This window comes from Genypterus blacodes, unplaced genomic scaffold (assembly GCF_046128005.1).
Source record: "Genypterus blacodes isolate CSIRO-AG114 ecotype Tasmania unplaced genomic scaffold, CSIRO-AGI_Gbla_v1 ptg000007l_1, whole genome shotgun sequence".
Lineage (NCBI taxonomy): Eukaryota > Metazoa > Chordata > Actinopteri > Ophidiiformes > Ophidiidae > Genypterus > Genypterus blacodes.
In genome coordinates this window covers 1,013,183-1,028,292 of record NW_027466821.1, presented here as the reverse complement: position 1 = coordinate 1,028,292, position 15,110 = coordinate 1,013,183, and the positions used below count along the sequence as shown (strand labels likewise).

At 41.3% G+C, this 15,110-nt stretch overlaps 2 protein-coding genes and 1 long non-coding RNA gene across 6 annotated transcripts in view; 2 read left to right on the top strand and 1 right to left on the bottom strand.

Moving 5' to 3' along the window:
* The window catches only part of LOC143001291 (NXPE family member 3-like), a 59,424-nt gene that overhangs the window by 26,777 nt on the left and 17,537 nt on the right, over positions 1 to 15,110 (top strand). The gene's annotated exons all lie outside the window — the stretch shown is intronic.
* LOC143001342 (angiopoietin-4-like) overlaps positions 546 to 15,110 on the bottom strand; it is a 35,460-nt gene continuing 20,895 nt past the window's right edge. The window contains exons 3-7 of one of the 2 annotated variants that reach the window (XM_076150900.1): positions 2,891 to 2,918; positions 2,486 to 2,577; positions 2,256 to 2,373; positions 1,802 to 1,987; positions 546 to 1,393 (exon numbers count right to left, since the gene is read on the bottom strand). In XM_076150900.1, the coding sequence (XP_076007015.1) occupies positions 1,095 to 1,393; positions 1,802 to 1,987; positions 2,256 to 2,373; positions 2,486 to 2,577; positions 2,891 to 2,918 (723 nt within the window). In that variant the 3' untranslated portion in view covers positions 546 to 1,094. The remainder of the gene's footprint in view (positions 1,394 to 1,801; positions 1,988 to 2,255; positions 2,374 to 2,485; positions 2,578 to 2,890; positions 2,919 to 15,110) is intronic. The other variant, XM_076150917.1, reaches the window with a different exon arrangement.
* LOC143000786 (uncharacterized) lies at positions 8,867 to 10,264 on the top strand. Of its 3 annotated transcripts, none has more exons than XR_012963656.1 (4): positions 8,867 to 8,910; positions 9,050 to 9,169; positions 9,279 to 9,786; positions 10,046 to 10,264. It is a non-coding gene; the product is annotated as an uncharacterized LOC143000786 (long non-coding RNA). The 3 variants fall into 3 exon arrangements; XR_012963657.1 differs by lacking the exon at positions 8,867 to 8,910 and having other exon boundaries at positions 8,939 to 9,169; positions 9,279 to 9,588; positions 9,709 to 9,786; XR_012963655.1 differs by lacking the exon at positions 8,867 to 8,910 and having other exon boundaries at positions 8,938 to 9,169.

The following is a 15,110-nucleotide window of genomic DNA, read 5'->3' as shown; positions in this document are numbered from 1 at the left end:
GTCAAACTTAATAAGGGATCGTAATCAGGGATTATCTGTGAACTCACTAGTGCTGTGCTAGCTGAGCAGTGTTGCTTTCCACTGTTCAACTGTCTCATAGGGTGTTTCACTGTTTTCTGTGCAATGCATTCTGAGATGTTTCATGTTCATGTTTGGCAACATGAACATGGTGGTAATCATTATGAATGAATGCTTCCTTTTAATACGGATTTTTAAATATTTTGTAGTTACATGATTTATGCAAAGGAAATAAATGTAATAAACCTGAAATGTCCTGGGAGTACTTTTTCTTCTTTTCTTGGGTTTGAAACCTTGAATTCTTTCTGTGTGCTTGTTGGGGGCTCTGACTTGTATGGTGCTAGTTTCATGGCATGCAAGGCAGTTTTATTTGTTTAGCACATTTCAGCAGCAGGGTTATTCAAAGTAAAGAAAATTAAAACAAGCTAAAACCGAAACAATTCAAGAAAATTAACACAAGCTAAAACAGAATAAAAGAGGTAAAAATTACATTTGAGTAAAATTTAATTTAATAACAGTGCACTTACAGTGGGGATCACTATCAACCATGTGAAAAGAACTGTATTTAGACTTTTGTGAAATGAAAGGGTGCTGTGCAAAATCAGGGAAGTCTGACCTCTGACATTGTTGGGGTTACTCTATGTCAGTGGTAACAGCTGCAATACCTACGATCTAAAAGGATCTAGGGGTGGCTTTAGTCTTTAATCCTGTATCTTCAGTTCCACCAGGAATGAACTCTTCTGATGTCATGGAGTTTAGTTTCACACAACCCTGTAATTTTAAAGAGACTTTTGCATAGCTGTCTTGTACCCACTGAATAGTGCTCATGGGCAATAAGCAGCCAATAAGCCAATGTACTTTTTGCATTGAAATATTGTCTGGGGACATCATGTGATTGTAGTCTTATTTTATATCTTGCCAAAGATGTCAGGAAGTGCATCACAAACAAATTATAGAGGATTTTGACGTGTGGAGAAGCTGTCTACATCTTCTGTATTCGATTCCAAAGTATTTCCTTCTAAATCTGGTGCTAAACAATGAAACAGACCATTGTTGTGAACGTGCATGAGAGCTCCTCACACAGACTTGATCATCATTCGTGTGGCCCTTAAAGAATAAGGGGCTCGACCCTTCCAGGTTTCCCAGTGGAGGCCTGACATCCAGCCAATGTGTTCTCCAGAAGGATGCCAGTCGCCGTTGAGGTGAGCAGAGCCACAGCGGCTGAACCACCACCCTCCCCCCTCTGAGAAGGTGCATTGGTCTTCAGCGATATCGCCAAAGATGCATGGAGAGCAGCCATCGTTGTCTTTATCGATGGTGCTGAAGCCAAACCCATTCTGGTCGTAGCCCCCATGAAGGCCACGGATGGCGTCACCTTTGGAAAGAATGTTACAGTTGCACTTTCAGCCAAACCATGAGAACGTATCGCATAATTTCTATTCTGAAAGGTTTGTAATTGTTTGCAGTGAATTTTAGAATAGTTTTAAATGTGCTGCTATTAGATTGTGAATCTGAATATGTGAAAGTTGCTATAAAAATAAACTTGCTTTGCCATTTTATCAATCAATCACAAAATAAGCAAAAGCCAAAAAAGATTTAATCTGAGTTTATTAAAAAAATTGACAAATGGGATGACAAGAGTGTGCATGTAACATACAAATAAGCTTCATATGAAACATACAATTGCCCAAAGAAGTTAACGAAAATGAGGAATAACAATGTTTAAGTGTTTATAACAAACAACAACAAAGGGATTGACAAAAGTAAGAGAGATCTGCCGTACCTGCATCTCCTCTGTATGACCCCACAGACAGTTTGTAAGTCATGTTTCCGCTACCCAGTTGGAAGTTTTCGTACTCTGCAAAGGCCGTGCCACCTTCGTGATCCCACAGGTCGACCCTCATGGTCCACTTCTTACTGCAGCTCTTGGTTAGAGAGAACACGTTCTGCAGACCGAGCCAGTGGTCGTCTAAGGGAAGAACCAGGACAAAGATTTACAGAATTTCTCAAGAGAGTGGCAACGCTTAAATAAAGTCAGTAGTGGGGGTTTCAATCAGATGTTAAAGCATTTAATCATTCATGTGAAGTGTTTAATGATTAACAAAGTTACTGCCCACTACTGGCTCACAACTGCAGAAGCTTCCTGGATGACCAATGTCCTTTATTAAACAAATAGTTATTTATGTTTGATGACCATTACACAAACCAGACAGCTGACATTTTAGAACTTTACTTACTTGTCAAGTTTCCAAAGCCGTTTTCATAGGCGGCCCACTCCCTGTTAAAAGAAACCGCTCCTCCACTGCGTGTCTGAAACACTGTCCACCCTCTGTCAGACAGCATCTCACAGTAAGCCTGTAGTGACAACAGCACCATCAGGAACACTTTGCATCAGGTGTAGAAAGGTTAACATTAGAGGTTCAATGCATGTTTGTAATACCAGCTTGTGCTTTTTTTGTGTTGGTACCTTGAAGGGGGTCTTGACTCCAGGGGGCTGGATGTCATAAACTCCACTAACTGCATCTGGTGAGCGATTCTTGATGTCTGAACAGTCTGTTCCTACACACACACACACACTAACACACACACACACGCACGCACGCACGCACGCACGCACGCACGCACGCACGCACGCACGCACGCACGCACGCACGCACGCACACGCACGCACACACACACACACACACACACACACACTCACACACACACACACACACACACACACACACACACACACACACACACACACACACACTCACAGTACACAAAGTACATGAGGAACAGGAACAAAATGCTGACCTTGTTCCACTCATAACTTGTACATTATCTATGTGAATGTAGTGTAATATAACACACACAGCACAGTCTGTACCTTGAGAACAACCTGAACCCTGATCATCCTGTAAATAAAACAAAAACATTGTTAAACAGAAATGGCATTGATACACAAATATTTATTTAGGCATGTGTGTGGGGGGTGCAAACTTTCAAATGTGTGTGATTTGCATTAGTGTGGAACTTGCATTGTGCCAAACATGTATGTGTGTAGCATGTATGAAAAAACAAGCTTCATGAAAATGTAAAAAGCATGTATTGGAAGAGGAATATCTCAATCTTGAGACAATAAAGGTGTTCTTTCTTTCTTTATTTCTTTCTTTCTTTCTCTCTTTCTTTCTTTCTTTAGAGTAGACTTCTGAGCATCGAAGAGTACTTGACAGACTGGTTGACATAATTAACTAATTCTAACTAATCGTCTAAAGCTCTGCAATTACATTATTGTCATTTCAGCACAACCTTTGCTGGCTGTGGCTATCTGCTGTTTGTCATCCCATTGTCTTAATTAATGTAAACATTTCACAGCCTGGTTCTCTCTATGGTTTTAGTTCTCTTCTTTCTCTCTGTCTCTGCTGTAATCACAATGCAATGTAAATAATGCGTTATCCTATCCTCCTCAGTCCTCACCCGTCCCACGTTACAAACTCTCGAAACACCACACTCTCGTGACAAGTTAACAACGGACCCTGTTTCTTAGGCATGGGACTGGCTTTTGGTAAATGAAAAGTAAAACGTAAAGTTTTCCTCAATAGCAGACCAGACTGAATAACAACAGGATAAAATATGTATATACAGACTATAATAAATAAATAAATCTTAAGTGGCATGAGTGCCAATGATGACAGAGTGCAAAGTCATTGGTTAAGGAGCCTGATGGCCTGGTGGAAGAAACTGTTTTTGAGTCCGGTAGTCCGTGCCCGGATGCTCTGGTAGCGTCTACCAGATGGCAGAAGGGTAAACAGTCCATGTGATGGGTGGCTGTGGTCTTTGGTGATTTTCTGTGCTTTTCTGAGGCATCGTGTGTGATAGATGCCTTGCACGGGGGAGAGGTTGGAGCCAATGATGCGCTCTGGAGGGCCTTGCAGTCCTCAGCAGGGCAGCTGGCATACGAAGCAGTAATGCAGCGAGAGAGGAAGCTCTAGAGTCTCCTCAGGAAGTGCAGTTGCTTCTGGGCAGTTTTCAGTGCCGTGACAGAATGTCTAGACTAGGTGAGATCGTCACTGATGTGTACACTGAGTAACTTAAAATGGGAAACTCTCTCCACCTCAGCCCCATTGATGTGAATGGGGGCGTGCCCCTCCTGCCATTTCCTGTAGTCCACAATCATCTCATTTGTCTTGCCGACCTTGAGAGAGAGGTTGTTTTCATGGCACCAGGTTGCCAAGGCACTGACCTCCTCTGTGGGCGGTCTCATCGTTGTTGGAGATGAGACCAAGGAGGTGGGTGTCATCAGCAAATTTTGTCAGCAATGAGTGTCTCAAAAAAGAATGGACAAATCCTTGGCACAATTGGCAGAAATCTGGGATGGAATACAACCTGATGATATGGCGTGGCCATGATTTTATCACTATTACCACTATGATAACCAAACATGTCTTCCAGCTGTTTTGAATTCCTGCAGAATATACTCTCTTGATTTTGTGATCCAGCACCAGGACTCTGATGTTACAAAAATGTTTGACAAATTTAGTCGTTTTTGACTTGTGTGTGAACTGACTTTCACTGATATGTATGGCACAAGTGAGTTCAGAAAGTAATATTTAAATTGAAAATGGACACAATAAAAGACTAAATGGACGATAAAGACATAAAGAGTGTGATAACAAGGAGTATAAAGTCTACTAGTGGGGGAGCCATAGAAAAACACATTATATGTCAAGAAGATGGTTTCCAAAGAACATAAGAGGTGAAGATGATGAAACTAAGTAAGACTGCACACATACACAAACACACTGCTTGCCCAGTTCCAGAAAAAGTCACTGTTTTGTAGATCTTCACATTCACTTAAAAGTAGTACCTGTTTTTCATGATGACACATTGTTTCACTAAAGAGGTCATGTTGTTTAAAGCAGAAACGTCATCCAGCTCATGATGTATAGAGCAGACAGAAGGACGGGACGAACAAAGTAGCTCGAGCAGTTAAAGCAAAGGTATGTACGTACTTTCTTCTTCTTCTTCCAAAGTCCAAATGTAGGTGCAGGCTTACAGCTTTAAAACTACGCTTTAAGGGCTGCTTTTAAAACTAAAAACTTACATAAGTAGTTTACGGGTAAGCGTGTATTTACTCATCTAACACACTCATTTGTTTGAATCAACTGCAGTGTTCTGAATAAAGTGTTTGATCGTAAAAATCGAATTTCGTATCAAATGTTCAGCAAAAATACAAAAATTCTATTGGTTCCATTTTCCAAATGATGCTGAGAGCTGGTAAGAGCTGCATTACACACACACACGTGCGCACACGCCCGCACGCGCGCGCGCACACACACACACACACACACACACAAACACACACAGACACACACACACACACACACACACACCAAGGCAACTATATTATCATTATCATTATGATTATTATTACAAACTATTTCAAACGATCTGCTCACTCACTGCTGTTATTTAAGTGATTTTGTATGTTTAAGTTATTTTTATTATTTTGTGGACAGGGATAACCAATGCAAAAAAGTTATAATCATAAAGCAGGGCTCTCAAAGTCAAATTGGTAAAGGGCCAGTGGCCAGGACCTTAGCCAGCAGGGGGGCAGTTAAACAACGGAAGAAAAAAACCTTCAGTGTAACATATTCAGTCTATATATAAGATAAGATAGGACTTTGAACAGTTTGCCGCTCTCCTTAATTGGGAAAATAAATGTGATCAAAATGAACGTTCTGCCCAGATTCCTTTACCTGTTTCAATCTCTTCCTCTATTCCTTCCGAAACTCTTCTTTGACTCTTTAGACAAAATGATCAGCGCCTTCATCTGGGGTACGAAGCCTCCAAGGATCCGCAAACCACCACTACAAAGATGTAAGTTCAGTGGGGGTCTCGCCCTGCCATATCTCCAATCCTCTTACTGGGCATTCCACATTGACAAACTCCGCTACTTGGTGAATTCCCCTGAGCTACCTTGGTGCAGGCTTGAAGCCCAATCGTGCTCCTTCCTCTCCTCCGCCACCGCCCTGATCTAATCGTCCCTCCCAACCAAGATCTCCCAATTCACTAAGAACCCCGTTGTTCGTAATACTCTGATGATTTGGTAGCAAATCAGGAAACACTTTAAATTCATAAACGCCTCCCCCCTGGGTCCAGTATGCAACAACCACCTGTTCCCGCCTTCATTCTTGGACTCTTCCTTCTCAGCATGGCACCACCAGGGCATACAATGTTTCCTTGACCTGTACTCTGAGGGCAGTTTTAACAGCTTCTCCAAGCTGTCAACTCAACACAGACTACCTGCTAAACAATTATTTAAGTACCTGCAAATCAGACACCTTGCCTGCAGCCAATTCCAAAACTTCCCCTCCCCTCCCCCTCAACTCATGTGGGAAGACCTGCTATCGTTCAGGGCCACCCCAAGTGGGACCATATCTGAGATTTACAGCCGTATTCTGGACCTCGGGGACCTATCTAACTCAAAAACAAGGGCTGCTTGGGAGTCTGGAACTCGAACTCCATCTGGACATAGACTGGTGGGACGTTATCATACGCAATCTGCACTCTGCCTCATCCTGTGCCCGTCTCGCTCTCATCCAGTTCAAGGTCGTGCACAGGGTCCACTTCTCTAAAGCCAGATTGGCCGAAATGTACACAGACGTGGATGACAAATGTAATAGATGTTCGATGCCTCACTGTAACTTAAGCCACATGTTTTTTCTTTGCCCCAGGCTCTTCAACTACTGGCCGGGTTACTTCAACATACTGTCCACCATATTGGGAATACAAATTCAACCCTCCCCTTATATTGCCATCTTCGGTACTCCGTATGACCTACACCGTTTCAACACCCCACAAAAGGAAAATACCCTACACCTGTATGCACAATGTCATGTACAATATCTGCTTCAATAAAAACAAATTGCAACACAAAATAAGTAACAAAAGTACAAAAATACAACTAAGCACATATACCATCACTAGTCTTTCAAGATGTTGAGTTCTAGCATTAGCTGTGAGTGGACACCTGCCAATGTTAGATGAGTAACATTTGCTTTTTGTTGACATGGATTGGCAACATTTGCTTTAAGGTTTTGTTCAGTTGACACTATGACATTTAGAGCATCAGTCAGTGTTGATCATTTGAGCACATGACCCATTTGTTTTCTAATCTGTCCTTTCTAATTTGTCCTTTTTTCTCATTCATCATGGTACCTAACTTATTGCACTTCTACTCTAGCTCTAGTTATGCTCTGTTGGTTTTGGAAGGAAATGCGCTTACGATTTCTTGTGACCTGAAGTTCTTTTATCTACCTTTGTTGAACGCACTTATTGGAAGTGTCTTTGGATAAAAGCGTCTGCTAAATGACCGTAATGTAATGTAATGTAATTTGAATTGTTTGGACAGCTCTGGAAAGGAGGGTGGAAGCTCTCAGAAACTGAGAAATCCTGTCTCCATTTGCAGGTGCTTCTCTAAACTTCACTTTGAGGTCAGAGTTACACTTCAAATATATAAGATCCATTTGAAGCTCACTTGGAGCTCTGTCCACATCACGCCTGAAAACAGCTGGAGTCAGTGTGAGATTGGGATTTCCATAGTCTCAGTTTTACAGGGAATGCTTTTACACTATCAAAAACCAGGGTAACATCTGGACCGTGCAGCTTTAAATTGAGCTTCAAACTATTGAGAGGAGTTAAGGCAAAGGTATGTACTTTCTTCTTCTTGTAATGTAAATGTCCAAAAGTAGACGCAAGCTTGCTGCTTTAAAACTACGCTTAAAGTACTGCTTTTTAAAACAAAAAACGTACAGAAGCAACTTATGTGTGCAGACTCCTCCTATAAGTTGTAGCTTATGTCTTTGTCCTACTCCAAAAATGAAAAAAACACATTTATTTCACTCGAAGTGTTAAGAGTAAAGTGAAGAACTTCAAATTCTTGGGGACACACCTCAGTGAGGACTTCAGCTGGTCACACAACACCCGCCAGCTCCTCAAGAAAGGGCAGCAGAGACTGTACTTCCTCAGGAGACTGAGGACTGACTATAAAAAAGAAGTAAAAGCCTTAGCAATGCCAACATCATGTTGAAAATGAAGTATTAACATCAGGTAATTTTTTACCTGCCTTTGTGACGATTCCCTACGGTGGCCGAGAACCGCCACCGCTGCAAATAAAAGAAACGCTGCAAAAATAAAAAAGCCGGTGCAAAAATAAAAAAGACGATGCAAATAAAAGAAACTCTGCAAAAAAAGAAACGCTACTGCAAATAAAAGAAACGCTGCAAAAATAAAAAAGCCGGTGCAAAAATAAAAAACATGATGCAAATAAAAAAGCCACAACGGAAGTGGGTTACCGGGGACTGTTTTTGCCGATGCACCTGTGTGAGTAGAAGACGACGCCGACGCACCTGTGTGAGGAGAAGAAGACGACGACGACGACGAAGAAACTACGAATAGGAAAACGAACTAGAAAGCAAGTGAACATGATAGTGTTTAATGTCGCTACGTGTACTTTTTAATGTGTTATTTGGTTAGGCCAGGTAGCCCCAGGTTTGAAGTTGAACTTGAGAATGCCGGTGTATTGTTAGCTTCGGCTAACACGGGGAGACCACTAACGAGAGTGGAAACAACTGACGGCTACAGCTTATTACTATCGTTGTTGTTGTTGTTTGTATCATTAATAATCATGCTAACAATAATCTAAGGCGTGGGTAACAATAGTTATTTGGATGAATGTGAAGTTTAAGCTGTGTGAGGTGGCCAGGGACTTCTGTGAAAGTACCATGACCATAATGTCAGATTGAGGTATTGAACTGACGGCTAAAATGTTCATGCAATTGAAGTCCAAAGCAACCTAATGATACTTGTTTTTTTGTGATGATGACACACCTGGCACAAGTGGGGGTAATGCTTCTTTCATTCTTTTCTTTTTGATTAGGGTTAGGTAATGTACACTCTATAAACGTAACGAGTATGAGTGAGAACACTGTATGTCTCTCTGTTCTTTCTTATTGATGATTGATTTGACTCTTATTTGAAGCAGAGGCTCCTGGAAAAAGTGTACTGGAGTCATTTCAGACTTTTCGGAGTCTAAAAGAGAAGGAGACGAGCATGTTTTAAAAAGAAAAAAGCTCCATCAAAAGACAACCTGACGGTTGTGAAGGTAACCTTTTTGCTGAGATAGACTAATAATTTGCTGACAGTCCATTCTGTCATGTATTTATAGTGTCACTGATGTAGTTAATAGTCGCCATTTCAATGTTTCTCTGTAGATTTCAGTAGGCCTTATGCGGCTGAAAGATGGAGGACTGAAGACTGTTAGAGGGTCAGTACTTCCCCTCTTGGTGCGACCAGAGTTGGATGCTGATGAATTGCAAAGAGCTGCTGAGCAAAAACTGAAGGCATTCCACAGAAATTTACATGGTGGTCTCTATGTACTTCTCTACCCTGACGGTACAAAGATAAGTAATGTACCAGGAACAGAAGTACCTTTCACACTTAAAGCGTAGAAGGAGGCATTTGGAAAGGCCTACCAACGCATCACACTGTACATTTGTACAGCTGAAGATTTTTCTACGTCTTGTAAGTAATTGTGAAAGAATTGCCAACCAAGAAGAGCTTTTTAAAATGATTTGTTTGTCAAGAAAAGTTGTTGTTCTGAGTAGTCTAAAATCCTCTTATACCTGTTCTTGTATTTCACAGCTCAGGAAACCACTTCGTCGGATTCAGAGGTGATCATCATCTCCAAGCTCTGCAGAATTCAGTGCAGCTGATACATTGGTGAGTGCCACATTTGTTGTGTCTTACATTGATTATATTGTAAGTTCTGTCTGAAAATGAAAATGTTTCTAGATTTTACATAGAAGCCATATTTTTCTGATGAAACGTGCCAAAATAGCATTTTAAATTACGGTAAATGTTGCAGTGTCCTGGCCTACACATATTTTACAAACTTCAATATTTATGTTCAAATTTGTTCAGCTCTAGTTCTGTCAATCAAATTTGAAGTGCTCACTGATATATTGTTTTTTACTTCCAGATATGGGAACCTGCAGATGGAGAGTCAAGCACTGATTCAGCAGCTCTGGTAATTGTAGCTCCGAAACATAGTCTATCGTTCACACTTAGCCTTGTCTGAAAATATTGTCACACAATCAAGGCTTAAACTACTTAAAATAATGTGTCACACTCTGACCTAGAGATCCATGTTTGTGTACATTATATTAAACATTCAATTTTTTTTTTTTTTGTATTGCAAATAGACACCGCACATTTTTATCATATTTGATATCAGGAATGTGCTTGCAGCTTCAGCTTGTTTCTATAAAAAAAATTAAAAAAAAATACAGACTGTTCTTTTTTTTCAGACGTTTGTACGTTGCTTTGGACAAAAGCGTCTGCCAAATGACAGGGGAGAGAGGAAAATGACATACAGCAAATACGACACATAAAAAGAAGTTTGTTTTGGTGTTGTCACAACACAAATATGTCCCTAAAATTTTTACAGACCAGCCATGTTTTTCAGGGTGATGTAGTTCTCTACAGCTGATTCCCACTGCAAAGGAGCTCTTACACCACTCTGTGGTTGCAGTTCTCCAAAGAGAGTTTCATGCTCATCCCCAGCAGGAGTTGCTGGCACTGGCATGATGCTGGTGATGTGGTCCAGGGTTTGGGCAGATGCTGGGAAACCACAATTGCTCCCATCAAATCTAGGAGCAAGTACAGAAAAGTGTTCACACTGAGCAACACATCAATTAAGTTTCCTGTTAAGTTTTACTTTCATGGTCATTCCAATTATCTCCAGAGTTTCTTACAGGACAAGGATGCAGAGACCCAAAGACAAGCAATGATCTTAGGTTAAACTAAGTATCAAATATTAGAGAAAGCACTGCACATGAGGGAAGACTTTATTGTGAATCTTAAATTTTATAATCAAAATGTTACAAAATATTTTCAAGTGCATTCAAATTTGATTTGATCTTCTCCCATTCTTTTTTAGATATTTGTGTGCTGCAGTTTTATTTAAAAAGATATGGCAGAGGTGCCCCTGAGCAAGGCACCGAACCCTCAATTGCTCCCCCCTCTGCGAAGGGTGGTAATGTAATGTAAGTCGCTTTGGATAAAAGCGTCTGCCAAATGATCGTAATGTAATGATCGTAATGGCAACAGGAACAGTTAATCTGTGGTAATATAGGGAGGCATCTATTGCCTTAACCCAAACAAAAAACCTTCACTGAAGGGCACAAAACATAATACATAGCCTGTAGTCTGTATCGTTTTATGTGGAGGACCAGCTGCTAAGTCCCTGTTTCTAGCTCTTTTGGAGATCAGTTACAGTCAACAAACAAAAAAAGAAAACAGGACATGGGTAACACCATGCCTACCTTAGCTGAACCCCATACAACATAACAAGATAACATATAAAGTTGCATTTTACCAATTTATTGACCAAATTAATTCTTTCCGAAATGAACAAAAGTGCATAAAGTACTTATAATACTAACTAAAAATAAAGAATAAAAACAAAAACAAAAAAATATATACTGTATATACAAGACAATAGAAATAGCAAATTTAAATGTTGATTTTTACCCGAATTTAGCTTGAGACCACTCGTCCCTGACTCAGTGATGTATTTGATAATTATTTAACACGTCAAGCATTACAAGCAACACACTCGACTCTCACGAAGTTAGGAACAATCTGTGACTTCCCTTCCAGTGGTTTGAGCGTAACAGAAAGGTCATTGTTAGGGACTTTCCGTTGCAACTTATTTTTTATCTCGTCAGTTTCTTCCGCTGGTACTTGCTCGCTCCATTGCTGTTTCACTCTGGCTTCTGGTAGAAAGCAGCGGCGGGGAGCACTGTTGGCTTCGGGGCCATGTAGTTCTTTTGACTTGCGTTAAAGTGTAGACTTAATGACAGAAAACTACAAAAACCTGTCCTGTATTATTTTTGTTTTGTTCTTTGGTCCTATTGGCTGGTTCCCGCTCCCGTCTGTTCCCGTTGACTTTTTAATCCTGTCCAGTCCCAATCACGTGTTTAATAGTAACATTGACTCCCGTCCCGCGGAATTCCCAAAAAAATGTCAGCCTCTACCACGAACACCACTGCACGTCACTGAATCTCGGCAACACATTAAATTTGATGAATACGCAAAATTATAGGAGGGAGAGAGAGAGAGAGAGAGAGAGAGAGAGAGAGAGAGAGAGAGAGAGAGAATGTTTATGATGATGTGGTTGATTAAGTTGTGAGTTTACCCTTTTTCCTGTTCACAGTGTCTGTGTGACTTGTCACTCCAACGCTACAACACAGAGGAATGAACCATGAAGGCCAAAGCTTGTCAAAGGTGTAACATCTTCATCGGCATCTCCCTGGCTATGATTGCCCTGCTCTTCATGATGTTGAAATATTACAGCCTGGAGGTAAGGTTAAAGCAGAATTATTCCTTTTACAAATCAGTATATGCAGGTAAATTTTTCCAACTGTCTGCTTGAGGTTAGTTGGAGATAAGGAGAATGGCAGGGTGGAAAAGTGGGCGGGGGTGTCAGCCATGGAAGATGGGATGGGGAGGGGAAAAGTGGCAGAGCAGAGCTGCAGAGTCCTGGTGGTGGAGCACCCCGGCGTCCCTCTGGGAAGGCGGCTGTCTGTCGCTGTATATATACTATAACTATAATTGTGCTGTGCAGTGTTAGTGCACTATCTGGATGCTTTCAAGTTTAAAGTTGTTAAGTTTATCCATCAGTCAACAATTATTTGTTGGATCTGTTTTTTTCACCACACCCTGCTTGTTTCAGAATGTCATCAAGTCAACTGAAGTTCTCCAGGGAGCTTCCACTGAGCACCAGCACAACATCTGCAGGCACAGGCATCTGTTGCCTGAGGACACACAGGAGCAACTCCTTCTGCTTGACACCATTGTTTGGCCTGAAACACCACACTCTTCCACTCCTCTTGAGCAAACCAGCGACCCTGCCCACAGCACTTTCACCATCCTTTCAAAGCCGGGAGGACAGTGGCATGTTGGTGATCACCTGGAGGCTCTGATCCAAGTATGTGACTTTCAGGGACATCCAAAGAACTCTGGAGGAGATGTTTTAGTTGCCCGGTTGCGCAGACCAGATCTTCATGCAGGAGTGGTGGGGCAAGTCGTCGACCACCTCAACGGTTTCTACTCTGCTGTTTTCCCATTGCTGTGGGAGGGAATTGCACAGGTTGAGGTATATCTGTGTATTTTATCTGTTTGTGTGTCAGTGTTGGCTACAGGTGTTGGCCGTTGCTGCATTACATATACCTTGAGAGTCAGGAGTCAGAGTTGAGAATGATGCCACACCAGAGTTGACCGTGTTCTGTTTTTGAACAGACAAACCTTCTGTGTCTTCTTTCTTGATTGATCACTAAGATCAACCACCCAAGAGGTACTACATTGTCTTTCCCAAGCCAATGGAGCAGAAGCATGTTTCATACGTTTTGCTGAGGGAGCATTGCAGTTTCCTTTCCTTTCCTTGTCTCTAAGAGTCCCTAACTTGGGTTTTGCCTATATGTCCCTCCTGCTTGACAATCTCACCACCCTTATTGGAAATGGGATGATTTTTCGATGACGGCAGCAAAAATTACAAAATCTGCATACTTAATGATTGTGGACCAGATTAATTTCCACAGGCAAGGATTGAGAAGGAAGGAGGTAAGGTAATCCCACAAATTCACAAATGCTGCCTTGCTCAGACTCACAAATGTGAAGTATATGTTAGATGTCCACAAGTTTTTATTAAGTTTAAATAAGACATAAATTCAGATGGTAGAGCAATCCTCCGAACCCTGTGCCGAAGGGGTCTCCAACACGTCGCTGGCGAGCGCCACCTGTGTCTGAGTGGCTTGCTTAACGTTCAAGAATACATCAATTTGACTAGACAACATCACTTGGTAAACCTGCTTACATTTCTAACTCATCAAATTCCCCCTTCTGTCACAAAATGATTTTTATGCTGTATCAGCTTTCAGTCAAACAAATGACGCTGCTGTCATGTTTGGTTACGTCAGTGACATTGTGACATTAGGCGATGTTAGCAGGCTAGCAAGCGCAGGCCGGAGCTGACAATGACTGCGGAAAATAGCCCCAAAAAAAGGCAAAAAATATATCATTTTCATAGGGAATTGAATTTTTTTTACAAATGTGAATGACAAGTGTGTGTGTGTGTCTCATTTGCGGTGCGAGTGCGTCTGTCGAGTGCCACTTCACCAAAGTCCACAGCAACTTTTCACAGGACTTTCTGTCTGCTATAGCAGGCTACGAAAAGAGAAGGTAAAGGAGCTCCATAAGGGTGAACTAAAGTGGATTCACTCCAACCGACACCACACACTCTCTGTCATCTCACTGACATCAGGAAAGACTGAATGAATGTGAATTACAGATGATATGGGAACTACAGGGAGTTCCCAGAATTACAGGGAATGTGAAAGGACATTGTGACAGTGATATGTGGACAGACAGAAAATGTGAAATATATAAGTAAAATAGTAAAATAAGTAATCACATTGTTTGTTTTCTATGAGATTAATATGATGTGAATTTATTAGTGGGAGTTTGACACAAGGAAAATGTCTACGGAAAAAAACCTGCTTATGTTGCTGGATTAAATTTTTTTTATAAAAAATGTGAGTGTTTGATATCAACATTTTGTAAATGTTCACTCAAAAGACACTTATTCAGCTGGTTTGGATGGAGAATCAGCCATGTGGATAAATGTTACTAATTATGTAAAACGTGAGTAGCTCTCGGACACTTTAATTCTGTCAAATTAGCTCTCAGAGAAAAAAAGGTTGGAGACCCCTGCTGTAGCGGGACACACTCAGGTGTCCCTCTTGGCTAAAAGCTGTCTATGATTGAGACAGCTCAGGAGCTGTAAAATAGCGGCCTTGTGGACCCCGCACTCAAGGGTGTGGAACCCATAGGCCGAGCTGTCAGTCCAGTCACAGGGTGTAACTAAGTCACTACAATCACTATCACTTAACAAGTGGACAGTGTCTATCTAAGGAACTAAACCTGGAGTGGCTAATCAGTCAAAAGTAGACTGTGCCTCTTGTTCATTGGTGAGTTAACAATTA